At 33.6% G+C, this 26,758-nt stretch overlaps 4 protein-coding genes and 1 long non-coding RNA gene across 5 annotated transcripts; 1 reads left to right on the forward strand and 4 right to left on the reverse strand.

The window, feature by feature from the left end:
- Positions 1 to 93: 93 nt before the first annotated feature.
- Positions 94 to 2,471, reverse strand: LOC106305486 (transcription factor ICE1). The gene is made up of 5 exons (XM_013741852.1): positions 2,352 to 2,471; positions 1,075 to 2,112; positions 752 to 976; positions 505 to 675; positions 94 to 394 (listed from the first exon to the last, which is right to left on the reverse strand). The coding sequence occupies exons 2-5, from the start codon at positions 2,089 to 2,091 to the stop codon at positions 311 to 313; spliced, it is 1,497 nt and encodes a 498-aa protein (XP_013597306.1). The 5' UTR covers positions 2,092 to 2,112; positions 2,352 to 2,471; the 3' UTR covers positions 94 to 310.
- A 3,628-nt stretch (positions 2,472 to 6,099) lies between these two features.
- LOC106305487 lies at positions 6,100 to 7,719 on the reverse strand. The gene has a single exon (XM_013741853.1). It carries the CDS (start codon positions 7,707 to 7,709, stop codon positions 6,225 to 6,227), a length of 1,485 nt encoding a protein of 494 aa, XP_013597307.1. The 5' UTR covers positions 7,710 to 7,719; the 3' UTR covers positions 6,100 to 6,224.
- Positions 7,720 to 8,977: 1,258 nt separating this feature from the next.
- Positions 8,978 to 10,505, forward strand: LOC106305488 (short-chain dehydrogenase reductase 3a). Its single transcript, XM_013741854.1, has 4 exons — positions 8,978 to 9,036; positions 9,130 to 9,210; positions 9,307 to 9,575; positions 9,915 to 10,505. Exons 1-4 carry the CDS (start codon positions 9,017 to 9,019, stop codon positions 10,445 to 10,447), a joined length of 903 nt encoding a protein of 300 aa, XP_013597308.1. The 5' UTR covers positions 8,978 to 9,016; the 3' UTR covers positions 10,448 to 10,505.
- A 2,741-nt stretch (positions 10,506 to 13,246) lies between these two features.
- Positions 13,247 to 15,309, reverse strand: LOC106305489. The gene is made up of 6 exons (XR_001262994.1): positions 15,088 to 15,309; positions 14,636 to 14,719; positions 14,289 to 14,424; positions 14,013 to 14,087; positions 13,568 to 13,666; positions 13,247 to 13,465 (listed from the first exon to the last, which is right to left on the reverse strand). It is a non-coding gene; the product is annotated as an uncharacterized LOC106305489 (long non-coding RNA).
- Positions 15,310 to 21,406: 6,097 nt separating this feature from the next.
- Positions 21,407 to 23,213, reverse strand: LOC106305465 (B3 domain-containing transcription factor FUS3-like). Its single transcript, XM_013741830.1, has 6 exons — positions 22,959 to 23,213; positions 22,617 to 22,706; positions 22,450 to 22,550; positions 22,053 to 22,099; positions 21,856 to 21,932; positions 21,407 to 21,781 (listed from the first exon to the last, which is right to left on the reverse strand). The coding sequence occupies exons 1-6, from the start codon at positions 23,211 to 23,213 to the stop codon at positions 21,407 to 21,409; spliced, it is 945 nt and encodes a 314-aa protein (XP_013597284.1).
- Between the last annotated feature and the right edge of the window lie 3,545 nt (positions 23,214 to 26,758).

A 26,758-nucleotide genomic window follows, 5' to 3' on the forward strand; every position in this document is an offset into this window, starting at 1 on the left:
TTGTCTGTTAAACTCGCATTAGATTCTCTGTCAGAAACTCAAAAGCTAGCTTGACTAATATTTTGCTCTTCTTTGAGAGATAACTCATTAAGATGTCATAAGTGAAAAAAGAAATTATTAATCATAGCTTGAGGAGATGAAACATAATAAAGTTAACATTGCTAAAAAAAAAAAGGTTTGAAGTCATGCTTAGTTCAAACAGGTTTAGTAAATAGAAAGAAAACATAGAAGAAAATTGCAGATTTAAAGGGCTTTAGTTTCTTCTAACTCTGCTCCATCAGATGCTTAAGGGACTTGACTCAAGATCAGCTCAGATCATACCAGCGTAGCCCGCTGTATCGAAAAGCACTGCTTTGATTTGATCAGGCAATATCTCCTGTCCTTCTTGGCATTGCTGATATTCACACACACACACACACACAAAAGAAAACATGTTACTACAAAAAAATCTTGAAAAATTCCCAAATATTTGAAGTGAAACGTAGATGTTGTTATAGTTCTCACCTCAGCGCGGAAAACATCCAAGGCAAACCCGTTGAAACAGCTGATCACAGCTTGCTGAACATCCAATCCAAGATTATCCAAGGCCTTCATGGTAGCGAGCAAAAGACCCGGTCTACGACCACAGAACATGTGAATGTTCACTGCTCTTCCTTCCCTTAATCTAACCTCAACCTGTGGATTAACAAAACAATAGTAAATATTTTAACCCAAAGAAAAAAAAACCCATGAAGCTTTGTTTAAGCCTTACTCTTGCTTGCTGGCCTTTAGGGCTTGGCAAAGAAGAGGGGCATAACTCTTCCTTGACACGGCAAGAAAGAGTTTGCGGTGTAGGCGTTAATGGATGGAAGCTTGACGAAGTTGGAGGCAAAGATCCAGCTGGAGTGGACTCAAGTTCGTTGTGAAGATCATTGATCCTTTGTAAAAGCTCCTTAAGATAATCAATTGCATCTCCAAGTATTGATGCTCTATCCATCTGCAAATGACGTTAAACCAAATCTTACCACCACAAGCAACTACATTCATAAACCAATGCTATAATCAGATAAAGAGAGAAGTAATTAATTGTTTTACTTTGCTGATCTTGGGGACAACTGATCTAAGCATGTAAAGCCTATCATTAAGCTTCTTCCTCCTCCTCCTCTCAGCCATCAGATTCTTAGCAGGCATCCCTTTTTTCTTCCCTTTACCTCCTCCATTCTGAACACTCTCAGAAGCTTTACCGCTCTCGTTCAGCTCATCAGACTCATAGTTCAGCCCTGAAACCTCAACTCCAGTCTCATCCATATCTCCATCATCGCTCAGCCTCCTCATCCCCGAGCTCTCCGAGTTCCCCATCTTGCTTCCAGAGCTCTGACGCATGGCTGCACGCTTCTGGAACAGAGTAGGCTGCGCACCAGACGACGCCAACACCTCTAAAGGCTTCAGAACCTTCGGTCTGCTCCCGACAAAACTCGCAGGACTCCCAAACCCTTCCAGCTCCAACGGTGTGAACCCACCTCCACCTCCACCTCCTCCTCCTCCTCCGCCGCCGCATAAGGGTGTTGTGTTGTTGTTTTCCGGCGGGAGAAGCGACCGGGCAGATAAGAAGTCAGGGACGGAGCTCCCCAGCTGCGTCAACGAACCGAACCCCATGGAAACCGGAGCTTGGATTTGGTTAAGGAAACCAGAATCCGACCCGAACTCGAAGGCATTGTCAAAAGGGTTTGCGGAGGAAGGAACGTTGAGGAGACAAGACTTGTTGTTAGCGGCGGCCAAGAACGAAGCTTGAGACGGGTCGAGGCTAAAAGCCTGAGAAGGAGAGCAAGAGGAAGACGAGTCCATGGACTGGTGAAGAAGAAGAAGATTGTCGTTGGGGTTGAAACCAAACCCACCGAGGAATCTGAAGTCTTGCTGGCTCTGCAGCATCTGGAGATCTTGTGGATGTGGTTGGTTACTAGTAAACCAATCACCACCACCTTCAAGCATAGGCTTGTACTGAGCACCGTCTTCTTGATTCCTACCCCACGAAGCTTCCTCGTTCTCCTCCTCCTGAACCCGTTCTCCGCCGCCGCCTAACCATACACCACCGCCGTTTCCGTCGAGAACCATCGTAAAGTTGAGAGCTTTAACCTGAATTTCGCAAAACGAGTGAAGACAATTCTTACAGAGGAGAAGAAAAGTTTGAATTTTTAAGAGAGTGGAGATAAATGAAAAGGGGCATTAAAGTGGAATCACGAGGAATCCATGAGGTGGGCTTTATCAGAAAAAAGAAGAAGATTGGATTCTAGAGAGAGAGAATGATAGATTCAGAGGTTCAATTTGAAGGAAGAAAAATGTAACTTTTTCTCTTTTTTGCATTCAAGACTCACCTCAGATCTCTCGTGACTTCTTCGTTACCGTCGTCTCACCGTCACTGCTTCATCCTTGTTAGGTTGCTTCTCTCTCTCTCTCTCCCTATGTGTCACTGTCTCTCTGTTTATATAGAGACAAACAATGTGCACAACTATACTAATGATGATGATTAGCATCAACTAATGGCGTGAGCTTTATGTACTAATCCATGCAACGCGTGTCTTCCATGCACTTTTGTAACGGATGTTATTACTTAATCATTACCGAATCAATTCAACTAACTCGTTTTATCGTCATTCACTTAAATTTTTTTTTTTTTTTTGGGCTCAACTTCAGATTATCATTAAGCAAAGAGATAGTACATGAATTAATTCGCAAAGCATTTCAACCACACTTACAAACAATGTGATCTAGTATCACCTAGAAACACATAGATGGATCCTACGCTACCCAATCGTTTACTTTGTTGTAATTCTACCCGGTGATTACAAACTCTCCTCACGATTCAGGAAAAGTTGCCTCTTAAACCACACCTAAATTTGATTACACTAAGTGAAAGCATTAAGACACAACTAACTAAACCAAATCAAGATTATACGTTTAAAGCTCCAGCTTTAGTCACCAACATGTACGAGTTCAGCTCTTGGACCAAAACATCTTCACCATACGGTGCAAGTCTAGACATGGCTGTCGTTGCCGTGCTCAAACGCCTCACTTCATATAGCCTGAAAGACAGAAGCATGTCTGTACTGGTAAAGTCGGGCTCGGCGGCAAGCAAACAAACGTAGCTGGAACAACAATCAGGGCTTCCAATGCCGTGGTCTCTACCACTGTAGATGCCGGAGAGCCACATTCAATGCTGGGAAGTAGAGCACCACCATGTACCTGCAACAGAGATCATCCCAACGGTTGACAAGTCCGGCGGAATGAGGCCTCTGCGACGCGCCGTACTCCGAGAACCAGAGGCCAAGAGCATTTTTCACCGCCAACTCACCGCTCCTCCGTTTGGGACACCGTCACACAAGAGGGTAGAGACCAAGCCGGAGAAAGGTTCCCACTGAGCAAAACGCCGCCGCCGTGAAAGGATCGCCGGAGATCTACAAAACGAGAAAATCAGATCTGGTGTCACACTTCACCCTAAAAGCCGACCTTTTCCGCAACCACCAGATCCTAGACTCGCCGCTCCTCCAAACCGCCGGTAGAAGTCACCTCCGCCTTGAAGGTTTCCGGTGAAACACCAGAAGGTTCAGTAACAGCTTGCATATCGAAGAGGATGAAGGAGGTGAGGAGAAAGGAAAAGAGAAATACATGAAGGGAGGAAGGAGGTGGCTCCGGCACCGGCAAGAACCAGCCCGGAGAACGGAAGTCGAAACGCTTTGCGGAGGTTTTTAGAGAGAGAGATGTTAGAGAGAGAGACTTGAGAGAGTAGGTGTGTTTAGTATGGCTGGGCAAATAAACCAAACCCGAAAACCCGAACCGAATCCGATCCGATAAAAATGAATCCGAACCGATCCGAACCCGATGTAAATACCGAATGGATCTTGTTTTATGGTATTTCGGGTTATGGGTATTATCCGAACCGAACCCGAACATAAATGGATACCCGATAGAACCCGAAAGATTTCAAAATTCCAAAAAGAACTTATACGAAACATGATCTCAATTCCTAATATGTATTTAAGATACCTTAAGATATTATTGAACATCTAAAATAATTATCTATTACATGAAGATTGATGGTTGAAGGTGGCAGTTGAAGCTTGAAGTTTTTAGATTTTGGTTTTATTTTCATTGAATAATGTTCTTATTTCATGAGAACTTGGGCTATAACTGGTTATTCCTAATAAGAATACATGGAATAAAAGGAATAATTATATGTGAAATGGGAAAAATTGGAATGATAAATAAAATGAAATAAAAACTGAAATTGTTATTAGAATTGGAATTCCAATCATCCCACATATTCACGAGCCTTTTTGATATGGAACAAATGGAAAAGATTTTTTTTTTAAGTTTTATTCCATTTTTGGAATATGTGGAATTGATCTTTAAAAGGTTTTCCATCTAACTGGTAAATATTTTTTGGAATTCTATGGAATGATGCATTCCAAACAATTTCATTCTAAAATTTAGCATATTCTAGTTGCAGCCTTGGTTTTCATTTTATGCTCTCATTTATTTGGTTTTCCTTGTATCAATAACTATGTTTACCTTTCGTTTGATTTTGAATGATCTCGTTTGATGTTTCTTTCTTATTTTTGAATTGATTTTACTTATGTTTTGATTACAAAATATGTATAAATCAAGTACTTTTAAACCGAAGAACCGATTGGGACCCAAATCCGAAAGTACAATGGGTTGTACCGGTTCTTTGAAGATTTACTAACTCCGACCCGAACCAGATAGAACCCGAACCGGTTGCGAACCAAATTTTCATATAACCCGAATGTGGCTGATTTTTATAAACCCGAAAAACCGAGATCCGATTGGGACCCCGAATGTCCATGCGTAGTGTTTAGTATCTTTATTCACTTAAATTTAATACTTCCTGCTACTTAGTTAAATTTAATACAGTAGTTTTATTAAGAGTTATTCTTGGGTTCACCCCCAACCAATAGAAAATTGTCATTTTAAATCTAGTATCTTTTAATTAAGGAAACCAAATAACTTGCAAATTATATTATTTTTTCAAAATAAAATTTAAAAATAAATAAAAATAATATATAAAAAACGAATTCAAAAAAAAAAAATGTTGTCAACAAAACACTAAACCCTAAACTCTAATCCTAAACCCTAAACCCTTGGGAAAACCTTAAACCCTTGGGTAAACCCTAAACCCTTGGGTAAACCCTAAACCCTTAGGTAAACCCTAAACCCTTGGAAAAACACTAAACATTTGGATAAATTCTAAATTATAAATCTTAAACACTAAATTCTAAATCTTAAAAATAAATATTTTTTTTAAATAATCTTTTTTTAGAACTATTGTTATTTTTATTTATTTAATTTTTTATTTTTTATTTTAAAAGCATAATATAATTTGGCAAGTTATTTTGTTTCTTTAATTAAAAGATACTAGATCTAAAATGACAACTTTCTATTGGTTGGTGAACCTAAAGAAAAAGTCTTTTATTAAGGTAATTTTTTTGCCAAAAAGACAAATTTTTGAATTTTAAAATAGTTAATGTTCGAAATAAATTGTAACCGCATCATATGGTTATTTTTTATTACTATATCTCAACTACATTTGGACATTTGAAAATTTAGAAACGTCAAAAAAGTCCTAAAATTTAGAAAGCTCTACACAAAGATATGGACCACTTTTCTAGATATAAGGGAAAAATTATCTTTCTACATTATTAATTCATGTTCTAACCCAAATTCTTTCTCTAAATAGAAAACATACAATTATGGAGAACTGAACAAGGGATATTGGTTTCTAAGTTGATTTCCTGACCAATGAAAACATAAATAAGCAAGACAACTGTTGAGAAAACATTGTAAATAAAACAATTCTCATAGAAGAACTTATAAAAAAAAAATATGGACCACTTTTCTAGATATAAGGGAAAATTTATCGGTGTCAAGAAAAAAAAGGGAAAATTTATCTTTCGATATTATTCATTCATGTTCTAAACCAAATTATTTCTCTAAAAACAAGAATATATATATATATATATATATTAATAGAAAACATAAAATTATGGAGAACTGAATAAGGGATATTGTTTTCTTAGTTGATTTCCTTACGAATGAAAACATAAATAAACAAAACAACTGTTAATAAAACATAGTAAAGAAGACAAATCTTTTACAAGAACTTATATCCATGTTCATCAATAAAACATTATAAAGGAAAGAATAAGATAGGTGAAGAAAGATTCATTATATCATAGATGCATAGATGAGACAAGGGAGTCTTGAAGATATGCACACGAAGATGGAAGAAACTTGCTTGCACGTGTAAGTAGCTCTATCAACTCCTCTCCTTGTCCCTTCAAAATGTAAACTTCTTCATCAACCTTCTTCACCAGTGAGCTGTTGCAATCTGAAAACAGAACCTTCACAATCGGACTTAGCTCTGACGTGGAGCCTGCTTCATCTAAGCTCGAGCACAGACCAGTCAAGGACCAAGAGTTCGGATTCAGGATGATAATCTGGAAGAGATGCGATTTGGTGGTTAAGTCTTTGACCAACACATGAAACGATAACTCTTCTTTGGCGCATTCCACTAGCTGATTGGTAAACATTCTCTCCAATGTGTATCTCCTGAAAACATCAGAGGATTCACCCGTCGCCGGCGATGTGGAGATGTAGCACTTGAAGAGTCTAACTCCACCATCTATGGGTTCATTGTTGCTCCCGCAGCCAGAAGGATAGGCTCCAAGAGGAGATGAGCACTCTGGGCAAGCCAACTCAATCCAATCAAGATTCTTGGATACATTCGATGCCTTTGCCATGAAAACATCCTCAAGAAACCCATCAAGCAGAAACTTCTTATCGAGTGTAAGTCTCTGGTCCAGCTGAAAACCCTCACTAGAGCCATGTGAGTCATGTACACAACATTCAGGAACTGATGATACCTTGTCTCTCGAGTCATCAACCTCACCTCCATTCTCATGGCTCTCACTATCCACTTCACTTCTTCCCGAACCCAATTCAACTCTACCAATATCACAACCCCGACCCATTCCAACTTTATCAGACAAGATACACTCTACGAGGTCATCCTCGCTAAGCAAAACAGTTGTAGCACTAAGCAGACACAACCCACTAGAGCATGCATAAGAGTTAGTGTACTTAACCACCATCTTCTCACTAATCCCACCAAACGAACAACAGCAAGTACCAAACCAGTTATCAGCTGATTCCCGCCAATTAACAGACGGCATCTCCGAGAACTCGAAAAGGGCTCTCTTTGTTAACCTAACTGAGCATTTTCTACAGTGTAGATGAACTCCTCCCATTAAAGTCAGAGTCTTTACATCATAGCCCATCACTAAAGGCGCAGACTTTTCTCCATCTCCAGTCACCAAATCGGAGACTAGAGGATGATCAACGGGGAGTAACAGAACAAGTCTAACCTCGATGTGATCGTCCAAAGCTCTGAACTTTATCGGAGATTCGGCATCTAGCAACACCCTGGGAACAGTGACACGGAGAGAAACACCATCTTCTCTTCTCTCTGCTTCGGAACCGATCCATGAGACGAGAAGTTGAGATTTTTCGGGGATTATAGAGACACTGAGGTTATTGCAGTGGTTCTTAGGGTTAGTTTCAGAGTCGAAAAGAAACAGACGAAGGTTCGGAGAATGAGACTGAGCTTCCCATGTGTACCGCCATTTTCTCCTCTCTGTTTTAGGGTTTTGCTCCATTGAAGTTGAAACCTTGCTCTGTTTCGAGCTTTACCATTATAATTACGATTATATCAATGGGCTTTAATGAGATTAGCCCATGAAGAATAGTTATTTGGGCTTTACCGGATCAGCTACGCCCATGATGAATCCAAAAATCACGTGCACCCACGTGACAAAAAAAGATACTGAAACACTGTTGTTGGCTGTGATAAAATGAGACAGGTAGGCAGAGTAATAACGCTCGCGTTGTCTGAAGACGGTCTCCTTTTCCATACGCAAGATGACAAAACAAAAGGTGTTTTGATTTTTTTCTTCCACATTTTTAAATTAGTTAGTTACTCAATAATTTCACACTGATTAGTTATCTTAATCTTAATTAAAACCCAGGCATCAGGAGGGGTTTGAGTTGTGGAGCAAGTAAAGCCTGCAAAACGATGTCGTTATTGCCTTTATTGTCCCTTGATATCTAGACAAACCTCTCCATTTTAATTACTTACTAATTAAAACATACCCAACCAAAGTTTTTTTTTTTTTTTTTGGTAAAAGACCCAACCAAAGTTCGTGGCCACTAACATGAATTTTTTTTTCTTATTTGAATTCCTTTTTATCTTTCGGTTTTCTAGTCAACAAATTTCCAGTGATTTTTGCTTTTTGAGAATCTCTGTCTTATCCAAGATTCTCTCTTCTTTTTATTTTGTTGTTTTTAATTCTTATCCTGTCCATAGAGTCAGTACATTGGTAGAAGGAATGATGGAGTTGTAGTTCCATTATTTGGGTATAAATTAGCCAAGATTTATTTTATTTGTATGTGAAAAATGTACAATATTGAAAACTGGAAAGTGTATGCAGACCCGACTTTATATGGCTGATCGTCTAAATTTTTTTATAAACTACAAAGTTTTGATACCTTTAAACTCTAATTTAATTGCGTTACTATTTAAAGCCTCACACTCAGAGAAATATATAAGAAGATTAACTATTTGAACATCATAAACTACATTTATTCATTGTCATTTGATCTATAGAAAAATTAAAGGAACTTTACAAACGAAAATCTACCTAAATCATATCTAAAGACATGCACATAGGTTCGCTATGTGGAAAGTCGAATGACACTTTAAGTTTAAACATTAGCGATTAAACAAATATAGAAGAATAAAGAGAGGGTAAAAATATATTTTAATGAAATGTGATCTTGGCAGATATTCTCTAAACTTCTCACAACCTTTTCTCTCGTTGTTTCCCATGATAAAAAGCTTAAGCCTCTTGTACCCAAAATTCTCATATTCATATTCACATAGTGATTAAAAAGAGGAATAAGAAAAATGTTGAGGTCATTCACAAGGTACAAGAGCTGATTATAGTCGATTCTCAGTTATCTAATATTTAAACAATTGGTCTCCGTTTCAATTTTCTTCTCCGTGTCTTCTCTTCGCAGAAACTTCAAACTCATTGTAGAAAATGGTTCCAACTCCAAGCCAGTTATCTCTACTCTCCTATATTCAACGTCTTCTTCAAGGTCAAATCTATATCAATGTTCTTTAATCTATCAATAAAGTTATATCTCATATTCTGGTTTAAACACGTGAATTCTTTTTCCACAAATAAATATTAGAAGGTTAGAAGGCAAAGTAGCAGTCATAACAGGCGGAGCAAGCGGCCTAGGGAAGGCCACGGCGGAGGAATTTGTAAATCATGGTGCTCAAGCCATTATTGTAGATATAGACGAGGAGGCTGGTCGTATGGTAACTACCGAACTTGGCTCAGCGGCACATTTCATTAAATGCGATGTCACTGAGGAGGAACAAGTCGCTAGAGCCTTCGAAACCGTCATGGCTCGCCATGGGAAGCTTGACATACTGCTCAATAGCGCAGGAATATCGTGTAAGAAATATTTCTAACAAGAATTATAATGGGAATCTCGTTTTTGTATAAGAATCTGCAAAAATATAGTTGTGAAATGGACTTCAATGGTTTTTTGGATCATGAGTTGCGAGAACAATTTTTATAGACGCGGTATTTTACGAAGTCCAATATTCAATAAATTAAGCTCATCATTTCGATACATTAATTTTTATATATAAATTAAAATACCAAAAAAACACTGGACACTAAAATGAATTTTTTATTTCGTGTTCGTCAAAATTTGATGAATCTCGGATGCATGGTACATCTTAACGTGGTTAATGTTATTTATTCATTGACATATCTTGTACAATGCAGGCTCCATATCACCACCAAGCATAGCCGACCTAGACATGGACATTTACGACCAAGTGATGCGTCTCAACGTACGAGGAACCGTCTTAGGGATAAAGCATGCGGCTCGAGCCATGATCCCCGCTGGCTCGGGCTCCATCCTTTGCCTCTCTAGCATCAGCGGCTTGATGGGCGGTTTGGGCCCATATGCATACTCAATGTCTAAATTCACAATACCGGGTGTGGTCAAGACGGTTGCTGGTGAGCTGTGCAAGCATGGCTTAAGGATTAACTGTATATCACCTGCGAGCATCCCAACGCCTCTAACGCTAAGGATGTTTCGAGAAGCGTTGGCTGGTCACAACATTCCGGAGGAACATCTTATGGCGATTGTGAACGCGACGGGAGACTTAAAGGGAGAAAAGTGTGAAGAGAGAGACGTGGCTAAAGCGGCTTTGTATTTGGCATCTGATGATGCTAAGTTTGTGACGGGGCATAACCTTGTTGTTGACGGTGGATTTACATGTTTCAAGTCTCTTAATCTCCCTTTCCCGTAATGTTCGGTCTAATACTCTAATTGAAGTATTTTATTTGTATTCCAATATTGTTAATCAACAGTGGTTAAGAATAATTATCGCTATGATATAGTTGAGTATTATGGAGTTGCTTCTCTTTAGAGTTTGTATCTATTTCTAGATTGTCAAGTATATCTCTATAATATTATTTGAAAAGTCACTTTCTTAGGTGTCACATTCACCTTAACTTTTATTTTGGTTGATTACTGTAATATCTTTAATGAATTAAAAATATATATATTTAAATACTATTATTTCTTTTTTAAAATTTTCCAAATAAAAATATCAAATAAAAAGGAAATATTTATAAAGTATAAAAAGAAATTGAAACCGAAAATATATGTATATATAATATGATTTCATAAAAAAAGGAAAGTTCACAAAATAGTAATATTTCATTTAAAAGATATTTTTAGATAACATTAAATATACTTTTTAAGTAATAAAATACTTTCCTTATATCTATATATTCTTAAATGAAAAAATATTTGTATATATTTCATAAAAAAAAGATTCACATATATGATCTTGATATTAGAAAAAAAGAAATATTTTTCTTTTAAAACAAAATTTTACACAGTACAAATATATATATTTTCAAAGTAATAGAATTTATTTTTATATATCTATCTATTTTCTTAGATGATCACATAAAATAATTAAGTAACATAAACTGATATATGTTAAATTGACAAAACATAATTTATAATTAGTATTTTGAAATGTTTTCTTTTATTTTTTCATATATTTAGTTGACTATAATGTCTTACAATTACATCAAAACAAAATATAAATTATATTTTACTTATATAATATAATTTCTCAAAAACAATCACATTTTTACTGCATATTTTAAGAAATATTAAAAAAACTAAAAATAAATTTCAACAATAAACATATTTTGATCAAATAACTATAACATGAGTGACTCGACTAATCCAACTTATATCTAAAATCATAGATTTAACTACAATAAGAATAAATAATTTATTTATTTTATTAGAATATATAATTATATAATAAAATTTATTTGTTGTATAAATTTAAATTATAGGATGACTTAAAACATATTAACAAATGAAAAATAAAATATTAACTCAAAATTACAATTTATTTCTTTTGTAAAATTTGTATATATGGATAAGACTTTATAATATTATAATTATATTAATTTATATAATTTTAAAAAAACACTTTAGTTTATTTTTTATTTCATTCTAAGCACAATTAATATATCTTAAGTTATACATAATTTTAATAAAATATACTTACGTATCTAAGACAACAAGTAACCTAAATACAAATAAGAAAATTAATAAAAAAAATAATATATCTAGAATAAAAAATATTATAGTTGAATTCAAAGAAATATATGGAATCCAATATGTCCAAATGATAACTGAATCGACTGTAAAAAATAACAAAACTGATTAGGTATAAAATATGTAAAATCATATGTATAATTAAATTAATATAATATTGTTAATAGAAATTATATATACAAATTATAAATTAATTTAAAACTAAAAGTAAATATCAATCAATTATTATAGTATATTTATTTTATAAATATTTATGTCCATGCATGAGCATGGAAAAATCACCTAGTACATTTTTTAAATGTAAAATCGTACTCTATCAGGTTCATTTTAAGTGTCTTTGTAGACTTTAAAATCTATTTTTTATAAGTATCGTTTTATATTTTCAATGCATGTTTGATAGTTTTTCTATTTTTATATCTATTTTTTAACTCATTAATAAAAAAAATCAAATAAAACAAAATATTAATTAGGGATATACAGTAATAGAAAATTGATGATTTTCTTAATATATACGAAGAAACCTTAAATGCCATATAAAACAAAACGAAGGGAGTATTACCTAAGCTTCGGTTCTATTCAAATCTTAATTGAATAATCTTAATATGTGAAAAATACAAATAATCACGGATCCTTCTAAATATTGGTCCCAATGAGATGATGATAATCTTTTAGTGCATCCAAATGTAGAATACTCTCATCGTTTCAAATTAGATGCCATTCAAGATTTTTCATGTAAATTAAGAAAAATATTAAATGTTCAGTTATCTTTATTTAAATACTAGGGTCGGCCCGCCGTACGGGCGAGATATAATTTACTTGTGATCTAGGTTATTATTTTTTTGTATGATTTTGTGGTTTGTGTTTTAGGTTTGCATTTTCAAAAAATGTGTAAGAAAAAAGATCATATTATATCACATAAATAGTATGAGAAAAATAAATAATATCAATTTGAAATATTTATTAAATAAATGAAACAAAATATTTGTTTGTATGAGGAAAACTTTGAGAATGTGAATATGATTCATATTCCTCAGAGTCGGAATGGTCAGACGGATTCGCTAGCGAGAGAAGCAAGAATCAGAAGTTATATTTTCTCCAATATAGATCAGATCTGGACAAACGGAAGTGCTCTTCGGAGAATCGGCTCCTCTGCCCACAACTTGAACTATTAAATGAACAGCTAAAAATAATAAACTAATAATTTTATAAATTAATAAAATATTATATTTTCAACATTATTAATTTATAAAATTTTTACTAACATAATTTTGCCTTCAACATGCATCTACAAATATAATTGTGAATAGTCTTTTTAGAGATTACTTTCTTCGTGTTGTTATTGCTTACATTTTGCTTGCGTTAAAACGGTCTTCTTCATGTTCAATTATCAACCACTATGATAATCTTTGGGTCCTGACCGACTCGAGCAAAATAACTGATATAACATTAACCATAAGTCTTTTGCTATAAATATTCATTAAGATGGTTTAATACATAAATGCTAAGATTCAATTCGATTGCAAGGGATGAAGGAAGATACAGTACAAAGAATCTGTACAATATATATATATCTTTAATGTGGTAACTTGTATAGTTTCCTCGACTCTACTTCGGTTGATGCTGCTCAGACCAGGATAAAGATGATGACAGTCCCAAATATGTGAATAAAAAGGCATGCCTGCAACAAAAGTAAAACATATATATGAAACTTAGCTTTAACTGCTAAAAAACGGGATCAGAAAATTTAAAAAAAGTTTGAGAAGAGAGTCTCTCCTAGTACCAAGGATGAATTTGCTTTGAGTTTTAGATGCTTTTCTGAGTTGAGCAGTGGCTTGTGCAGTTGCGGCATGTGAGTTATCAATGTTAAAGCTGATATTATCTGCAAATAGACATTATAAAGTTTCTTAGACTAAGGTAGTAAAAGAGACATGGAAATTTATGATATACGGCTGTTAAGGTATATGTATGAGTATAATTCAACGTTAAATAGCATGTCGCTGCAAGATATGAGGTAACACAACATGTCCAAACAGAGAAGATGAATTTAAAATGAGGTTTCATGACCATAACCAACTTTATAAACTCTGTTAACCTAATTTTAAGATTGTATATCTCACTGAGGCGCAAAAGAAAATTGCATGCTTGACTGATTCACAATTGGATAGTGATTATGCTGAAAATAGCAACATAATAGGCTATATCATACACTCAAATAATAATCTCACATTTTTTATTGTAGAAGAAGAGCTTGCTCTTGGGAGGTCCTTAAAGATTCAATATCCAGTTCCCGTGTATTATAACTGCATGGAGTGGAATAACAATGAAGCATGTGTAAGTACGATTCAAATTCCACAGACTATTAGTAACCATCCTAAGTTAAAGTTTTCTAAACATTCGGAAAGTTTATATAATACATTAATCAAGCTCCTATTGTAGGCGAGTACAAAATGCAGGAAACTTTTATTTTCTCATCTAGTAAACAACTTGATTCATTTGATTACCTGGTAGGTATATCTTTAGTGACCACAAGAGTATATGTAATTTCTCTTTCAGCTGCAAGTCTCTGACCTTTCTGAAACTCTTTGAGAACTGATTGGAATTCTTTGGCCAGTTAGCATTCACAATCTTCTTAATTAGCTGCAAGATAATATCAACATAATATAGCAAAATTAATAATGTTAATAGATAAGCACGTCACACACATAATCTATCAGGCATCCAATTCTCTTTTGTAAGATTGGTGGAAAATCTTAAGCAAGATCTAATGGTATCACCAACAAAGTTGATTTCAATAGTAATTGTCCTCTTTCACATGAGAAAACAAACAAAAATGTAAGCAGTTTCTTACAGTAGTTGCTCCATGGAAGTCGGCTTCGCTAGCTTCTTTAAGTTTAGTTGCACCAGTTCTGATATCTGTAACCTTGTCTTTTGCCTGCAACCAAATATAATTTCCAGAACCAATAGACGAATTTATAAAAAAAACAACAAAATCTCAATAAACAAAACCAAAATTGTCAGACATTAACAATGAATCTAATTCTTTTTCTACCATAGTTAAGCAATATATAACCAATAAAGTCCCCAAAATCTTAACAATCACGCCATATTAGGAACCAAAAAACCCCAATTGAAGCAAAAAGCCTAATTAACTCGGAGAGGAGGGGAAAAGAAAAGGAACTAACAGCTTATCTCGTACATGGGAAAGTCCCCAAAACCTTAACTATCACTTGTTTTATAATCTTTGATAAAGTCATAACCTGGACGGAATAAGGAGATGGTTCTCAGAGTCGGAGAGCTTACCTTTTTATAGTCGCAGTTCCACCGCCTTGCTTGAGTGAAGCTCGCATTGAAAGTAGATCGTGGGTGGGTGATGGATTTAAGAAGGACATTAATAAGATGAATCTGTAACTGAAAGTTTTTCGGAGTGTTAAAGAAGAATATGAAACACCGCTATTGAAACCATAGTTTGTGAGTAGATCTCGTATTGGAGGAGACGACACAACCCTAAACCCTTAAACGACGTGTTTCGAAACACATGAATTTGCCCTTCAACTTAAATGAAACGCAGAGTTTTGCTGTCTTCGACACGTGTCAATCACTACAGAGCACGACTTTGTGACTTGAAATCCTATGTGGCATGCTAAGAAGGAGAGAAACACAACTTTATATATATAGATAGATAGATATAGATTAGAATTCTATTATTTTAATTTTTGAATTTATGAGGGTAAAAAAAATAAAGTAGTGACATTAATTGTAGGAAAATTTGCCAAATATGACTCAAAACTTGATTTGAAATGCAAACTTATACCCAAACTTGAATCAAATGCAAAACTAACCTAAAAGCCTTGTGAAAATACATTTAACCCCCTCTGACCAAACAAAAAATCAGAACTCATTTTTACGAATATAGTCTCAGTAAGTCGTATGAGTCTTCTGAGATACTGGAAGTCTTATGGACGACTTCCAGGTAAGTCGTTTAGTGTTGTTGATCTTAAAAATAATTTATAAATTGTTTAAAAAATATTTTGACAAGTGAAAAATTAAAATCATGTAATTATAAACAATTTTAAGTGATGTAAATTAAGATATAATAAAATTGAATAGTTTTCAACATAGATGAGTAAAAATAGTTAATCATCATATTCTTTGGTTTAGGGTTTGACAACATATGTTGTAGTATTGTATGTATTCTTAGGGTTAGATTTTGGAAAGGTTAAATGTTTTTTTGAAAAATTAAATTTTTACCTATATGTGTTTATTTATGTGTATAGTAAACACTTTTTAAGTTTAATTTGATTTTATGAAGTGCTTAGTTAGTTAATTTAGTTTAGATGTTATGTTTAGGGTTTAGACGACTAACATGTAAGTCGTCTAAGAAGTCTTCTATTTTAGTTTTCCGCTAAAAATATTTTAGCTTCCCGCTAAAAATATTGAAGTCTTCTGGACGACTTACAAGTAAGATGCCCAGGAAGTCTTCTATTAGAAGACTTACTTGAAAGTTTTCTGAATCGAAACTAATTAACCTAATTGGATTTTTTGTCTCTCTATATAAAGAAAAAATTACACATTCTCTCTCCTCCTCTCAAATGGTTGCAATAAAAATGTAATGTTTCTCATTTTAAAACTCTCAAACCTCTCTCTAATCTCTTTGAACTTATAAACATCAAATTTTATATCAATTTATTGTTTTTGTTTCATGTCTTTCTCACTAATTTATCTTGTTTTTGTAGGTTTTTCATCACATGGTTCTCATCTTCCACTCATTTAAAGGTAGATATATTAATTTTAGATATGTATTTTTGTGTGTTCTATAAAAGTAGATCTATCTAATCTTCCACTCATTTTTTTGGTTTTAAGTCATTTGAACGTTTTTGGATATGCAAGTTTTTCAGATCTGGATTTGGATATGCAGGTTTTTCAGATCTGGAAGACTTATGGACTATAAGACTTCCAGACGACTTCCAGGAAGTCTTTTGACGGAGTCTTCTCCAATGTCTCCCTTTCATAACAGATATGAGCGTTTTGATAAGTTTTTATGTTTGATTTTTCTTCATTTGGTAACCTCTTGTTGTATAAAGTTCATATCTTTTTTCCAAACTAAAACTCTTCAAACTCACTCTAATCTCTTTGACTTGAAAACACTAAATTTATATGAATTTTTCATTTTTGTCTCATGTCTTTCTCACTAATCTATCTTTTTGTTGCAGGGTTTTAATCAGATCGTTCTCATCTTCCACTTGGATATGTACTTTGTGTGTTCTATAAAAGTATATCTATCTAATTTTTCACTCATTTTCTTTGTTTTTAGGTCATTTGAACGTTTTTTGATATGATATGCAAGTTTTTCAGATATGGGTTTGATATACATGTTTTTCAGATCTGGATCAGACTTTGGAAGACTTATGGGAAATCTTCTCGGAAGTCTTCTAAAATATAATGCGCTAGAATGAAGTCTTCCAGGCGACTTCAAAGAAGTCTTCCAGGTGACTTCCATGATGTCTTCCAGACGACTTCAAAGAAGTCTTCCAGGCGACTTCAAAGAAGTCTTCCAGACGACTTCAAATAAGTCTTCCAGACGACTTCAAAGAAGTCTTCTGACAGAGTCTTCTTTCATATCAAGTATAGTCTAAGCTTGTCTTTGTAGAGGAATGATCTATAATAGTTTTTTGTGGTATGTTTTGTGATTTGCATGTGTACTCCTTTAGTTGTGACTTTTTTTTTGTAAATTTGAAGAGATATTAATGAAAAAATTTGGTAAATATGTTCATATTCCAAAATATTATTTTGCCAAAATTACTTGACATAATTAAAGTTATTGATACAACTTCAATAGCAAAACACAGTAACATAAAAAATTAATCAAATTTATTATAACTAAGGGAAAATAATTCTCAAAAAATCTTAGTCAAATTCACAAAAGATAAAAACATTACATAAGTTCAAAGATATAACACTTTCATTAGATACATAAGTAAAAAGTATATCTTATGATCTAAGAAGACACATTAAACAATGTTACTTGATATTCTTGAAGTTAGTTGACACTTTTGAAAATTAAATAAACATATCTTAAAGTTATTTAACAAATTTACAAAAACTAACGTAGAAGACTTCCACGGAAGTATTCTTAATTAGCTAGAAACTTTACTGAACATGAATGTTGGTAACCTCATAAATATCACCAATTAAGTTATAAATTTCATTCAGTAGCCCCAATATTGACTAATATACATGAATTAACAAAAAAATGAGTCTTTATAGTTTTAGAAAAAATAAAAGTTTATTAACCATTGACGCAGACGACTTCCATGGAGGTCGTCTGGTAGACTTCTAGGAAGTCATCCATTTATGTTAGTTTTAATCTTCTAGGGAAAACGAGTTAGTTTTGCATTTGACCAGATTGTGTCAGAAATTTGACTTTTCCTAGACGACTTACACATAAGTCGTCCAGTAAAAAATTAAAAAATCAATATTTTGTTATACCGAGATGACTTACATGTAAGTCATCTCAGGTTAGTTTTGCAATTGAAAAATAAAACAAAAATATTATTTTTTCTAGACGACTTACACGGAAGTCGTCCTGACTTACATGGAAGTCGTCCAAGAAAAGCAAGGTTTGACCAGAATCTCAGAATAAAATCATGGACGACTTTCGTGTAAGTCATCTGATGGACGACTTTCACGTAAGTCATCTGATGGATGACTTCCGTGTAAGTCGTCTAGACAAAAATACTTTTTTTTTTGTTTTATTTTTCAATTGCAAAACTAACATGAGACGACTTACATGTAAGTCATCTCGGTATAACAAAATATTGATTTTTTAATTTTTTACTGGACGACTTATGTGTAAGTCGTCTAGGAAAAGTCAAATTTCTGACACAATCTGGTCAAATGCAAAACTAACTCGTTTTGTTTACCTTAGACGACTTACATGGAAGTTGTCTCGAATTTTTTTTTTTAACAAACAAAGATGAACGACTTCTATGTAAGTCGTCTAGAAAAACACATTTAAAAGTCAATTGCAAAACTAACCTCCGCATTGACTTGAAGACTTCCATGTAAGTCGTCTACAGCCAGACGACTTACCCGGAAGTCGTCTGGACGAATAGATCTGGAAAAAAAAAATAATTTCATAGTTTCAACCAATGAGATAACTTGTTTAGCACACAGCACACAAAAGTCTTCTCCATGCACCCAGAATCTCAAACAAAATTGACCCACCAAAAATCGTAAGCTTCAATGGCTCTATGAACCATAAAAATTTTGGGTTTTTTTGGATGAATATGGAGAGAAAGTGAAAGAGATGTTGTTTTTAGTTCATAAGAATCGAGAAAGGAGTGTAAATCGATTTGAGGTGCATTAAGAACTTCAAATTGGTTGTTGATGGTGGTTGGTGTATTGATGACAATGATAATCTTGTAAATACTTGAAGATGATGAGGTTGAGAGAGTAAAAATACCATTTTCGAATAAAAAAAACTAAATGCATTTTCGTGAATAATATGAACTTGTGGACTGAATAGGAAAAAAAAAAAATCCAGAAAACATGAGTTAGTTTTAAGTTTGACTTTGAATTTTGAGTCAATTTTGCAAATAGCCCTAAATTGTATTGAAAACATAAAACGACAATAAAAATTAATATATAAATATATTTAATATGAAATAGAAGGAGTGTTATTTTCTGTAATATTGACGTTGGTGTTGAGTCTTGCGGCTCCGTCACAAACTTAGCATTATCAGATTATAATAATTTTAAAAATTATACTCCTTTATTTTATATTTTTTTTATAACCATAGAGATCCGGCGACCAAAGTTAACCGACTAGTTCCATGAGGCCTACAATATTCTATGTATTTTTGCCATTTAAAGCAGTCTGGGGGACCAGCGGTGATTGAATTGAAATATAAAGATATTTAGTAAATTTTATTTATACTTTTAATTTTTAGTTAAAGTGATCTGTTAATAATTATTTTTAAATTTAAAATTATTAATGATCTTCAACATTTTAAATCTATAAATACTGGTGAAATAATTTTTAATTTTTATTAGATAAAATTAGTATTAATATAAAAACTGAAAGAGTGGTGAATTAGTAGTTAGTAAAGACAACAAAAATGATGATATGAAATGTTTATAAACATGTGATAATGAGAATGTATAATAAAGTGACTTGTCTAGGCTGCAAGTGGCCTAAAGCAAACAGAGGGGTAATTTATATCAAATTAAAATAGAGTTTATAAGTTATATTTAAATAATATTTTATGAAACGTTAGAGATTTCTAATACTATGTTTTTAATCTTGTCAAATGAAAATTTAGATTTCGGAAATAACACTTAAATACGTATTTCATTTTTATACTAACCAAAATTATATTTTAAATTTGGAATCCTCGAAATATGCTTAATATCATCAAGGGATATATAGATTTCGAAAAAAATATAAAATCATGGGCTTTAGAGTGCAAATGCCTTATTTTTTCTTGATTTGCCACGGCCCTGTATGGTGTGATCTATATATTTGAGTGAGTGTATATGTTAGTTCCAACTATAGTTGCTTTGGAAGTTGATCAACAGTTGGTATGTAGGAGTATATATCTTAAATCATCAAGTATACATACATTTTTGTGGGAAAAGAGCAACGTTGTTTAACAAAAAAAAAAGAAAGAAAAAAAGAGCAACGTTGTTTTGAATGTGATACACTATATCATAACATGTGTATCATCATTATCATACACAAACAGCATGGTTTCTCCTCGTATCTTATACACCGTTTTGTATTAAAACCATTCAGAAGTTTAAACACAAGCTTGTGTCAAATGCATACCAAAAAGAAAAACAGAAAGGCTAAAAGCATGTATGTTTGTTAAGTGTCTTCCTCTTTGGGTTGTTTATCCATAGATCATCAAATAGAATGCTGCAATGACTTTCCCTATCCTGAAATAAATATAAATAACTTACACTGTGGATTTCTAATTAACTTTCCAACTTTAAAGAAAAGAATATTATAAAAAATGTCATTTATTATAATTTTACTTCAAATGTTGTTATATATTCATTTAAACGATTATTTTAAAATAAAATACGATAAATTTAAATTTAGTAAATACGTTTTATTAGTTTTTTTTATCATAAATTCATTGTATTTGTGCAATATTTACAACAAATTTTGTATCATTTGTAATCCATCATAAATCAACCGCTGCAAATTTTTTAATAGATATATAGCAAATGTTGTAGAAGTCTCCCGCAAAATTATTTGTTGATGGTAAGTTAATGTATAATCAAAACGTTATTAAGGTTAGAGTTAACACGAAATCAATATACCAGTTCATAAACGGTGTTACACATATTACAATAGAAGAAATAGAAATTCACAAAATGATAACTTAATTTGTTTTGTTTTCTATGTCGGGCAAGGGCTAATAAGTAAAGCCACGACACATGATTACATTTATTCATCAAATACAAACACACTTCCACGACTCCCATATATGATATTCATGTAAACTGTAATATAAAACATTTTTAAAATATAAGACTTGATGATATGAAAATGTACTTTTTAGTAAAAAAGGCTGATCACCATCACGAGTCCACCGATAAATCCGATTTATTATTAGAAGTCATCGAGGGAGATATTCTCGACTGAGCCAAAACCCTCGAATGGTCCTAACTCGGAGTAATAACTATTAGTCGATGTCGTCGTCGCGGGCCCACCCAAATAATCGAGAGGAGTGTCGTTTGAGCTGAGAGCCGTCGTGTCGTAAACGAAAGGTGCGTTGGTGGTTGTGGCGGTGACATCATCGAAGGCGGGGTAAACGTATGAACATTTTTCGTTGTTGTTGTTGTTGTTGTAATGTTGATTATAATCTGGGAGGGGAAGATCGTTAAGCACAGTGTTTTCAATCCTTGTTAAGTTTGTGTAAACGTCATCTTCTTCCACGTTAGTTATGTCTTCTTCTTCTTCATATGCCTTTTTTGCTTGTATCACCTAAATTGAATATTACATAAAATTATGCATATATGACATCAGATTTTCGATATTTAAAGTAACGTGTTACATACGTAATTGCAAGAGTCGAGATATTGGTAGAACATGATGAAGTCACCAGGCTGCACACAATGAGTACTCACAAAGTCCCCTGGAAATAAAAAAACCCACCTCGAATAGAGTATGTTAACAATGATTTAATCTAATCAAACATTCGGAACATAAATTAAACAGAAATCTCATTATAATTCCTGGTTACAAGTAAGTTCACCTGTGTTTTCGAGCACGTACATTCTGCTATTGTTGTTAGGCCAGAACCTAAAGATTACAGCATCAGACAAAGACTCAAGATACAGTTTCTTGTTAAGAGATCATTGAGGTCTACCAAAATTAAATTAAATTAAATTAAATGACAAACTGAAAACTCCTAGTGCTAGTAGTATTTAGATACCATGTGTGGATACTTGCATATATACAGGTTAAAGATATTTAGATCGACTTGGATAAGTGAATACACTATCAAAATTTATTGATCTACCAAGAATATCAATAGATTTCCAATATCGTCGCGATAGATTCGTGCTGTAACAAGTTTAATAACATATGAGACTGAATAGCTGATTAGACTATATTGTGAAATGATCCGTTACATAGCAAAAGTTGTATACCTGTACTTGAAGGTCCAAACGTGAAGACCATCCAGATCTTCCATTTCTAAAGGTATCCCTTCCTTGTATTCTAACGCCGGCAAGTGAGCCTCCGCTGCTTTCTGCATCAACCATCATCATTAATCATATATCATCATCATCATCATAATCATCAGAGATAGTGGTACCTTGGGGAGTATCATTCGGCGGAGGGAGCTGACGTCACTGTTCTTCAATTCCTTTTGGAAGAGGAATCTTAGCTTTCCTGTGTCTATTTTCTGTCATTATCACAATATTTTTTTGCTAACATCATCACAGATCTTTTTAAAGATCAGTCAAATGGAAATATACATAGTTCATTATTAACATCCACACGGATCTAAAGAGAATCATAAAAAGCTCGGTTTATTTTGTTGACTAATAATAATATTGAGAGACTTCTTAAAAAAATATAATAACAATATTGAGAGAGTGAGTGAGGTGAAAAATGACTGTTAAATATTTTTTAAAAAAAGCCAAGAGGAGCTTACACGTGCGGGAAGATGAGTCGGCACGTGGGAAGAGGGAGGCAAAGTAGGAAAAGAGAGAAGGTTAAAGGAAGAAGACGAGCGTCTCTGCCTAGGCATCCTTCTCTTCTTCCAGTTAACACCCAGAAGAGGCACAGACGCCGATAAGTACCCATTATCATGACCAGACCCAGATCCAAACATTGGAAGATGATCAACACTTGCCATTAGAGCAGATACCTTGGTTTCCACATCATGAGCATAACCAGCTTCACCCATTACTTTTTTAACTCAATTGGTTGATAAATACGGCCTAGTAAAAAGGAAGTAAAAAAGAAGAACAAATGGTGGATAGGCTTTGGGTTTCAGTGATGGAGAAAGAGAGATAATAGAGAGAGAGAGAGAGGCTTTGTGTGTGTTGTGTGTTGTGCAGATCGAAGCAGCGGCTTATAAGGACGCTGGGCAATCAGAGATTTGGGTTTTCCAAACAACAAATTTTTGATTTTCTTTATTTTATCTTCTATTTATGGTAAGAGAGTGACATTTGTATAACTCACATTCATGATCTAGGGTTTTGGAGAAGGAGATTCAAAAGGATTGATAAAAAGATTATGATGATAGTAACGTTCAGAGAGATCTAGTGCCACTAAATGAACGTTCATTATAGATAAACTCAACCATAGTTTGAGGAGAGGTTAAGTTAGAAGGAGGAACCAAGAGGAAGGAGACGAGTGGAAGGTGAATGGTGAACAGATGTTGCAAAAGTTCTGTTTCTCCCTCTTTTCCAGAATTCAATGGCGTATTCTTTCTCCCCTTCTCTCTCCTCTTCTTATTTTTCTCTCTAGAACATTGAAATTATAGATGAAGTCAACAGTGTATTTACTCTTATTATTACTTAGTTGTCAATATCTGATTTGTTAATTTGCGTATATTTTTATTATGGATATATATCTCACATCGAAAATTTGAAGGACATTAAATAATATATAAAGGGTTAGGATCAATCTACTAATAACCAGTTGGTTTTAAGTTGGAAACTTATAATAAACCTGAATCTAATATGGTATCAGAGCAACCCTTCCGTCGTGATTAACCCTTCCGACCGAGTATAAATGTCGTGTTAAACTCGCTCGATCGAGTATAAATATCTTAAAGTTTCGAGATTTCTGACCGATAAGAGTCATCATCTCGAGGAGGGGTATTAGAGATATATATCCCACATCGAAAATTCTAAGAGACATTAAGTAATATATAAAGAATTAGAGTCAATTCACTAATAACCAATTGGTTTAAGTTGGAAGCCCTTAATAAATCTTAATTTAACAATTTTCGTACGTGGATTAGTGTATACCATCTATCAAGGAAAATAAACGTGAGCCAGTATAGATACAAATACAAGTAACACAGGTGGCTGTGAGTGTGACTATATATGTATAGTTCCTTTGGAAGAGAAGATTACATGACTATGCTTGCTTACTTGATTGATATCAAACAGGACTTTAGAGCATAGATTATATATATAACATACCCATTCCAGACCAAATTTCATTCTCAATTGGTAAAGCATATAAATCTTAAATAATAGAATTAACCATGTAGTTCAGAAAACCCCATGAAGCAGAACATAATAATATCTTCATCGATCAAATACTTTTTGCTGTTGCTAAAAGCACATAATCATAATATAACCGAGTATATAATATGATTTTACATCTACAATCCGTTTTCATTTTAGATAATATATATATATATTGATTTTTCTTACAACATGAAGCATTTTTTAGAAAAAACAGCTAAAATTATCTACAACTTATAATCGAATTCCCAAAATAAAAGTTGAAACCGGTATTAATTTAGTTTACAAAAACGTAAAAACTAATAAAACGGAAAAAAAAATTGACGGCGCATTTCTAACTTTCCATGCATGGTCTCCGAATTTTTTTACATCAGTTCGAACACCTACAATTTCGGAAAGGAATGAATCGCTATTATGATTTGCGATTAACGACAAAAGCATAAATTGCTGAGTTTGTACAACTCGTATAAAAATATCGGCAACAATTTACGAAAATATCATATTAGTTCAAACACATCCGTTAATATGTTAGTATTTTTTTTTGGTAAACAATATGTTAGTATTTGTATGTTATCGATTACGACAAATTGTAAGATCTTACTATCATTCAGTTTATGTATCATTTCAGATTATTAAATAGGTAAGTAGTATTTGTTACAAAAAAAATTGTTACAAAAAGTAGTATTTGTTAAAGAAATTAACATTGATATTGATTGTTGAGCTTATTTTAAGAAACAATTTCTTTTTTCAAAATTGATTGATTATTATTCTTCTTATATTTATCAAATTGATTAATAAGTTTTTGAAAAAAAAAATTAATAAGTTTTTGAAATTTATGATCTTTAACCTGTTTTTGTCTTTGAGAGAATGTCATGTGTATAGCTGAAATCACATATTAAATCACACCAACTAAAACTTTTTGTCAGCAAGTTTTGTCCACGTTAATAATAAAAACTATAATGACTGGGTCTGATCATAGCAGTTTACTGAAGAAAGACACTCATCTCGGAACATGATGCAACACATTTTGGTTCTGGTGTTGATCACTGTCTGGATTGAACAAAGTAACACGGGAGAGGATGAGTGTAACACATGCTGAGGTTAAAAAAAAAAAATTTAAACGTGTGTCCTGCAAAGAACATGAAGTCTTCCACACTGTAAAAAGAAAAGGTTAATAAGGCCCAACGTGATAGACATTCGATTTGAATCAGGATGCAACACAATTTGTAGTTGACATCGATCACTGTCTTGATTGGGCAGAAGTGATTCATGTACTTTAATCCTCTGAAAAGAACATGAACAAAACACTACCGAAGAGGAAAATGTAGGAACACAAGATACCCATCGTGTTGTCTGAAAACGGTGTGATCATGATCCCAGTCAAAGTGGAATCGGTTAGTAGCTGGACAGAGGAGCTTGTGACAGCTAATCGGCTGAGAAATAGCTACAGATTTGCGCTGACAAGTTGATTTCTTTAATCGTCTTTTGTGAAGAAATATGTGATAAGGTTGTTGCTGATCTATCTTGCTGACATAGGGAAGTTATCAAACTCAATTTTGTAAATTCATTTAATTTAATTATCTCAGATGTACATGCTAGGTGATTTATCATGGGGTCCTTATCTATTATCTACAGATGTGTCGAACTCAGCTTGCTATGTCTTTTACACTTCAGTGTCTAAGTGAATTTAAATCTCTGGTTTGATAAAGTAAATAATTTGGGTCTTGGCTGTCCTTATAGTCGTTGATGTCTTTACTAACACGATCTTTTAAGTGAGTCTTATAAGGTACATCCATATTCCTCTGAATGGTAGCCAACAGATAAGTGTCATTCTTCTCCATGATCATGCGACTCATGCGACTCCATGTAAGTATCCTCTTTGTGAACCGGTTAGTTTTATCAGAATATGCAATCAAGTAGAATCTGGTTATGTGGTTACAATCAGGGGGAAAATCGTGTAAAAGATTGACTGATTATCTAGAACTGTTGTAGGTACTTTTACACTATACCTGCTTGAGAATTGAGCAACTCACATATTGTTCTGTGACTGATGGTTTAGTGAATTATATTGCTTCTACGCTTCACTGGTTGTGTGTTTGTGAGTTTATGCTTGCAGATTTCTAGAGATTGACCTATTAAGATAAAAAGGGGGAGAGTGTAAGCTCAAGGATTTGGAGCTTGACATGCTGGAGCATTGACACATAGAGAGTGTTGATTGACATGGTTCCTTGGAGTATGGCTCAGACAT

Source organism: Brassica oleracea, chromosome C7 (assembly GCF_000695525.1).
Source record: "Brassica oleracea var. oleracea cultivar TO1000 chromosome C7, BOL, whole genome shotgun sequence".
NCBI lineage: Eukaryota > Viridiplantae > Streptophyta > Magnoliopsida > Brassicales > Brassicaceae > Brassica > Brassica oleracea.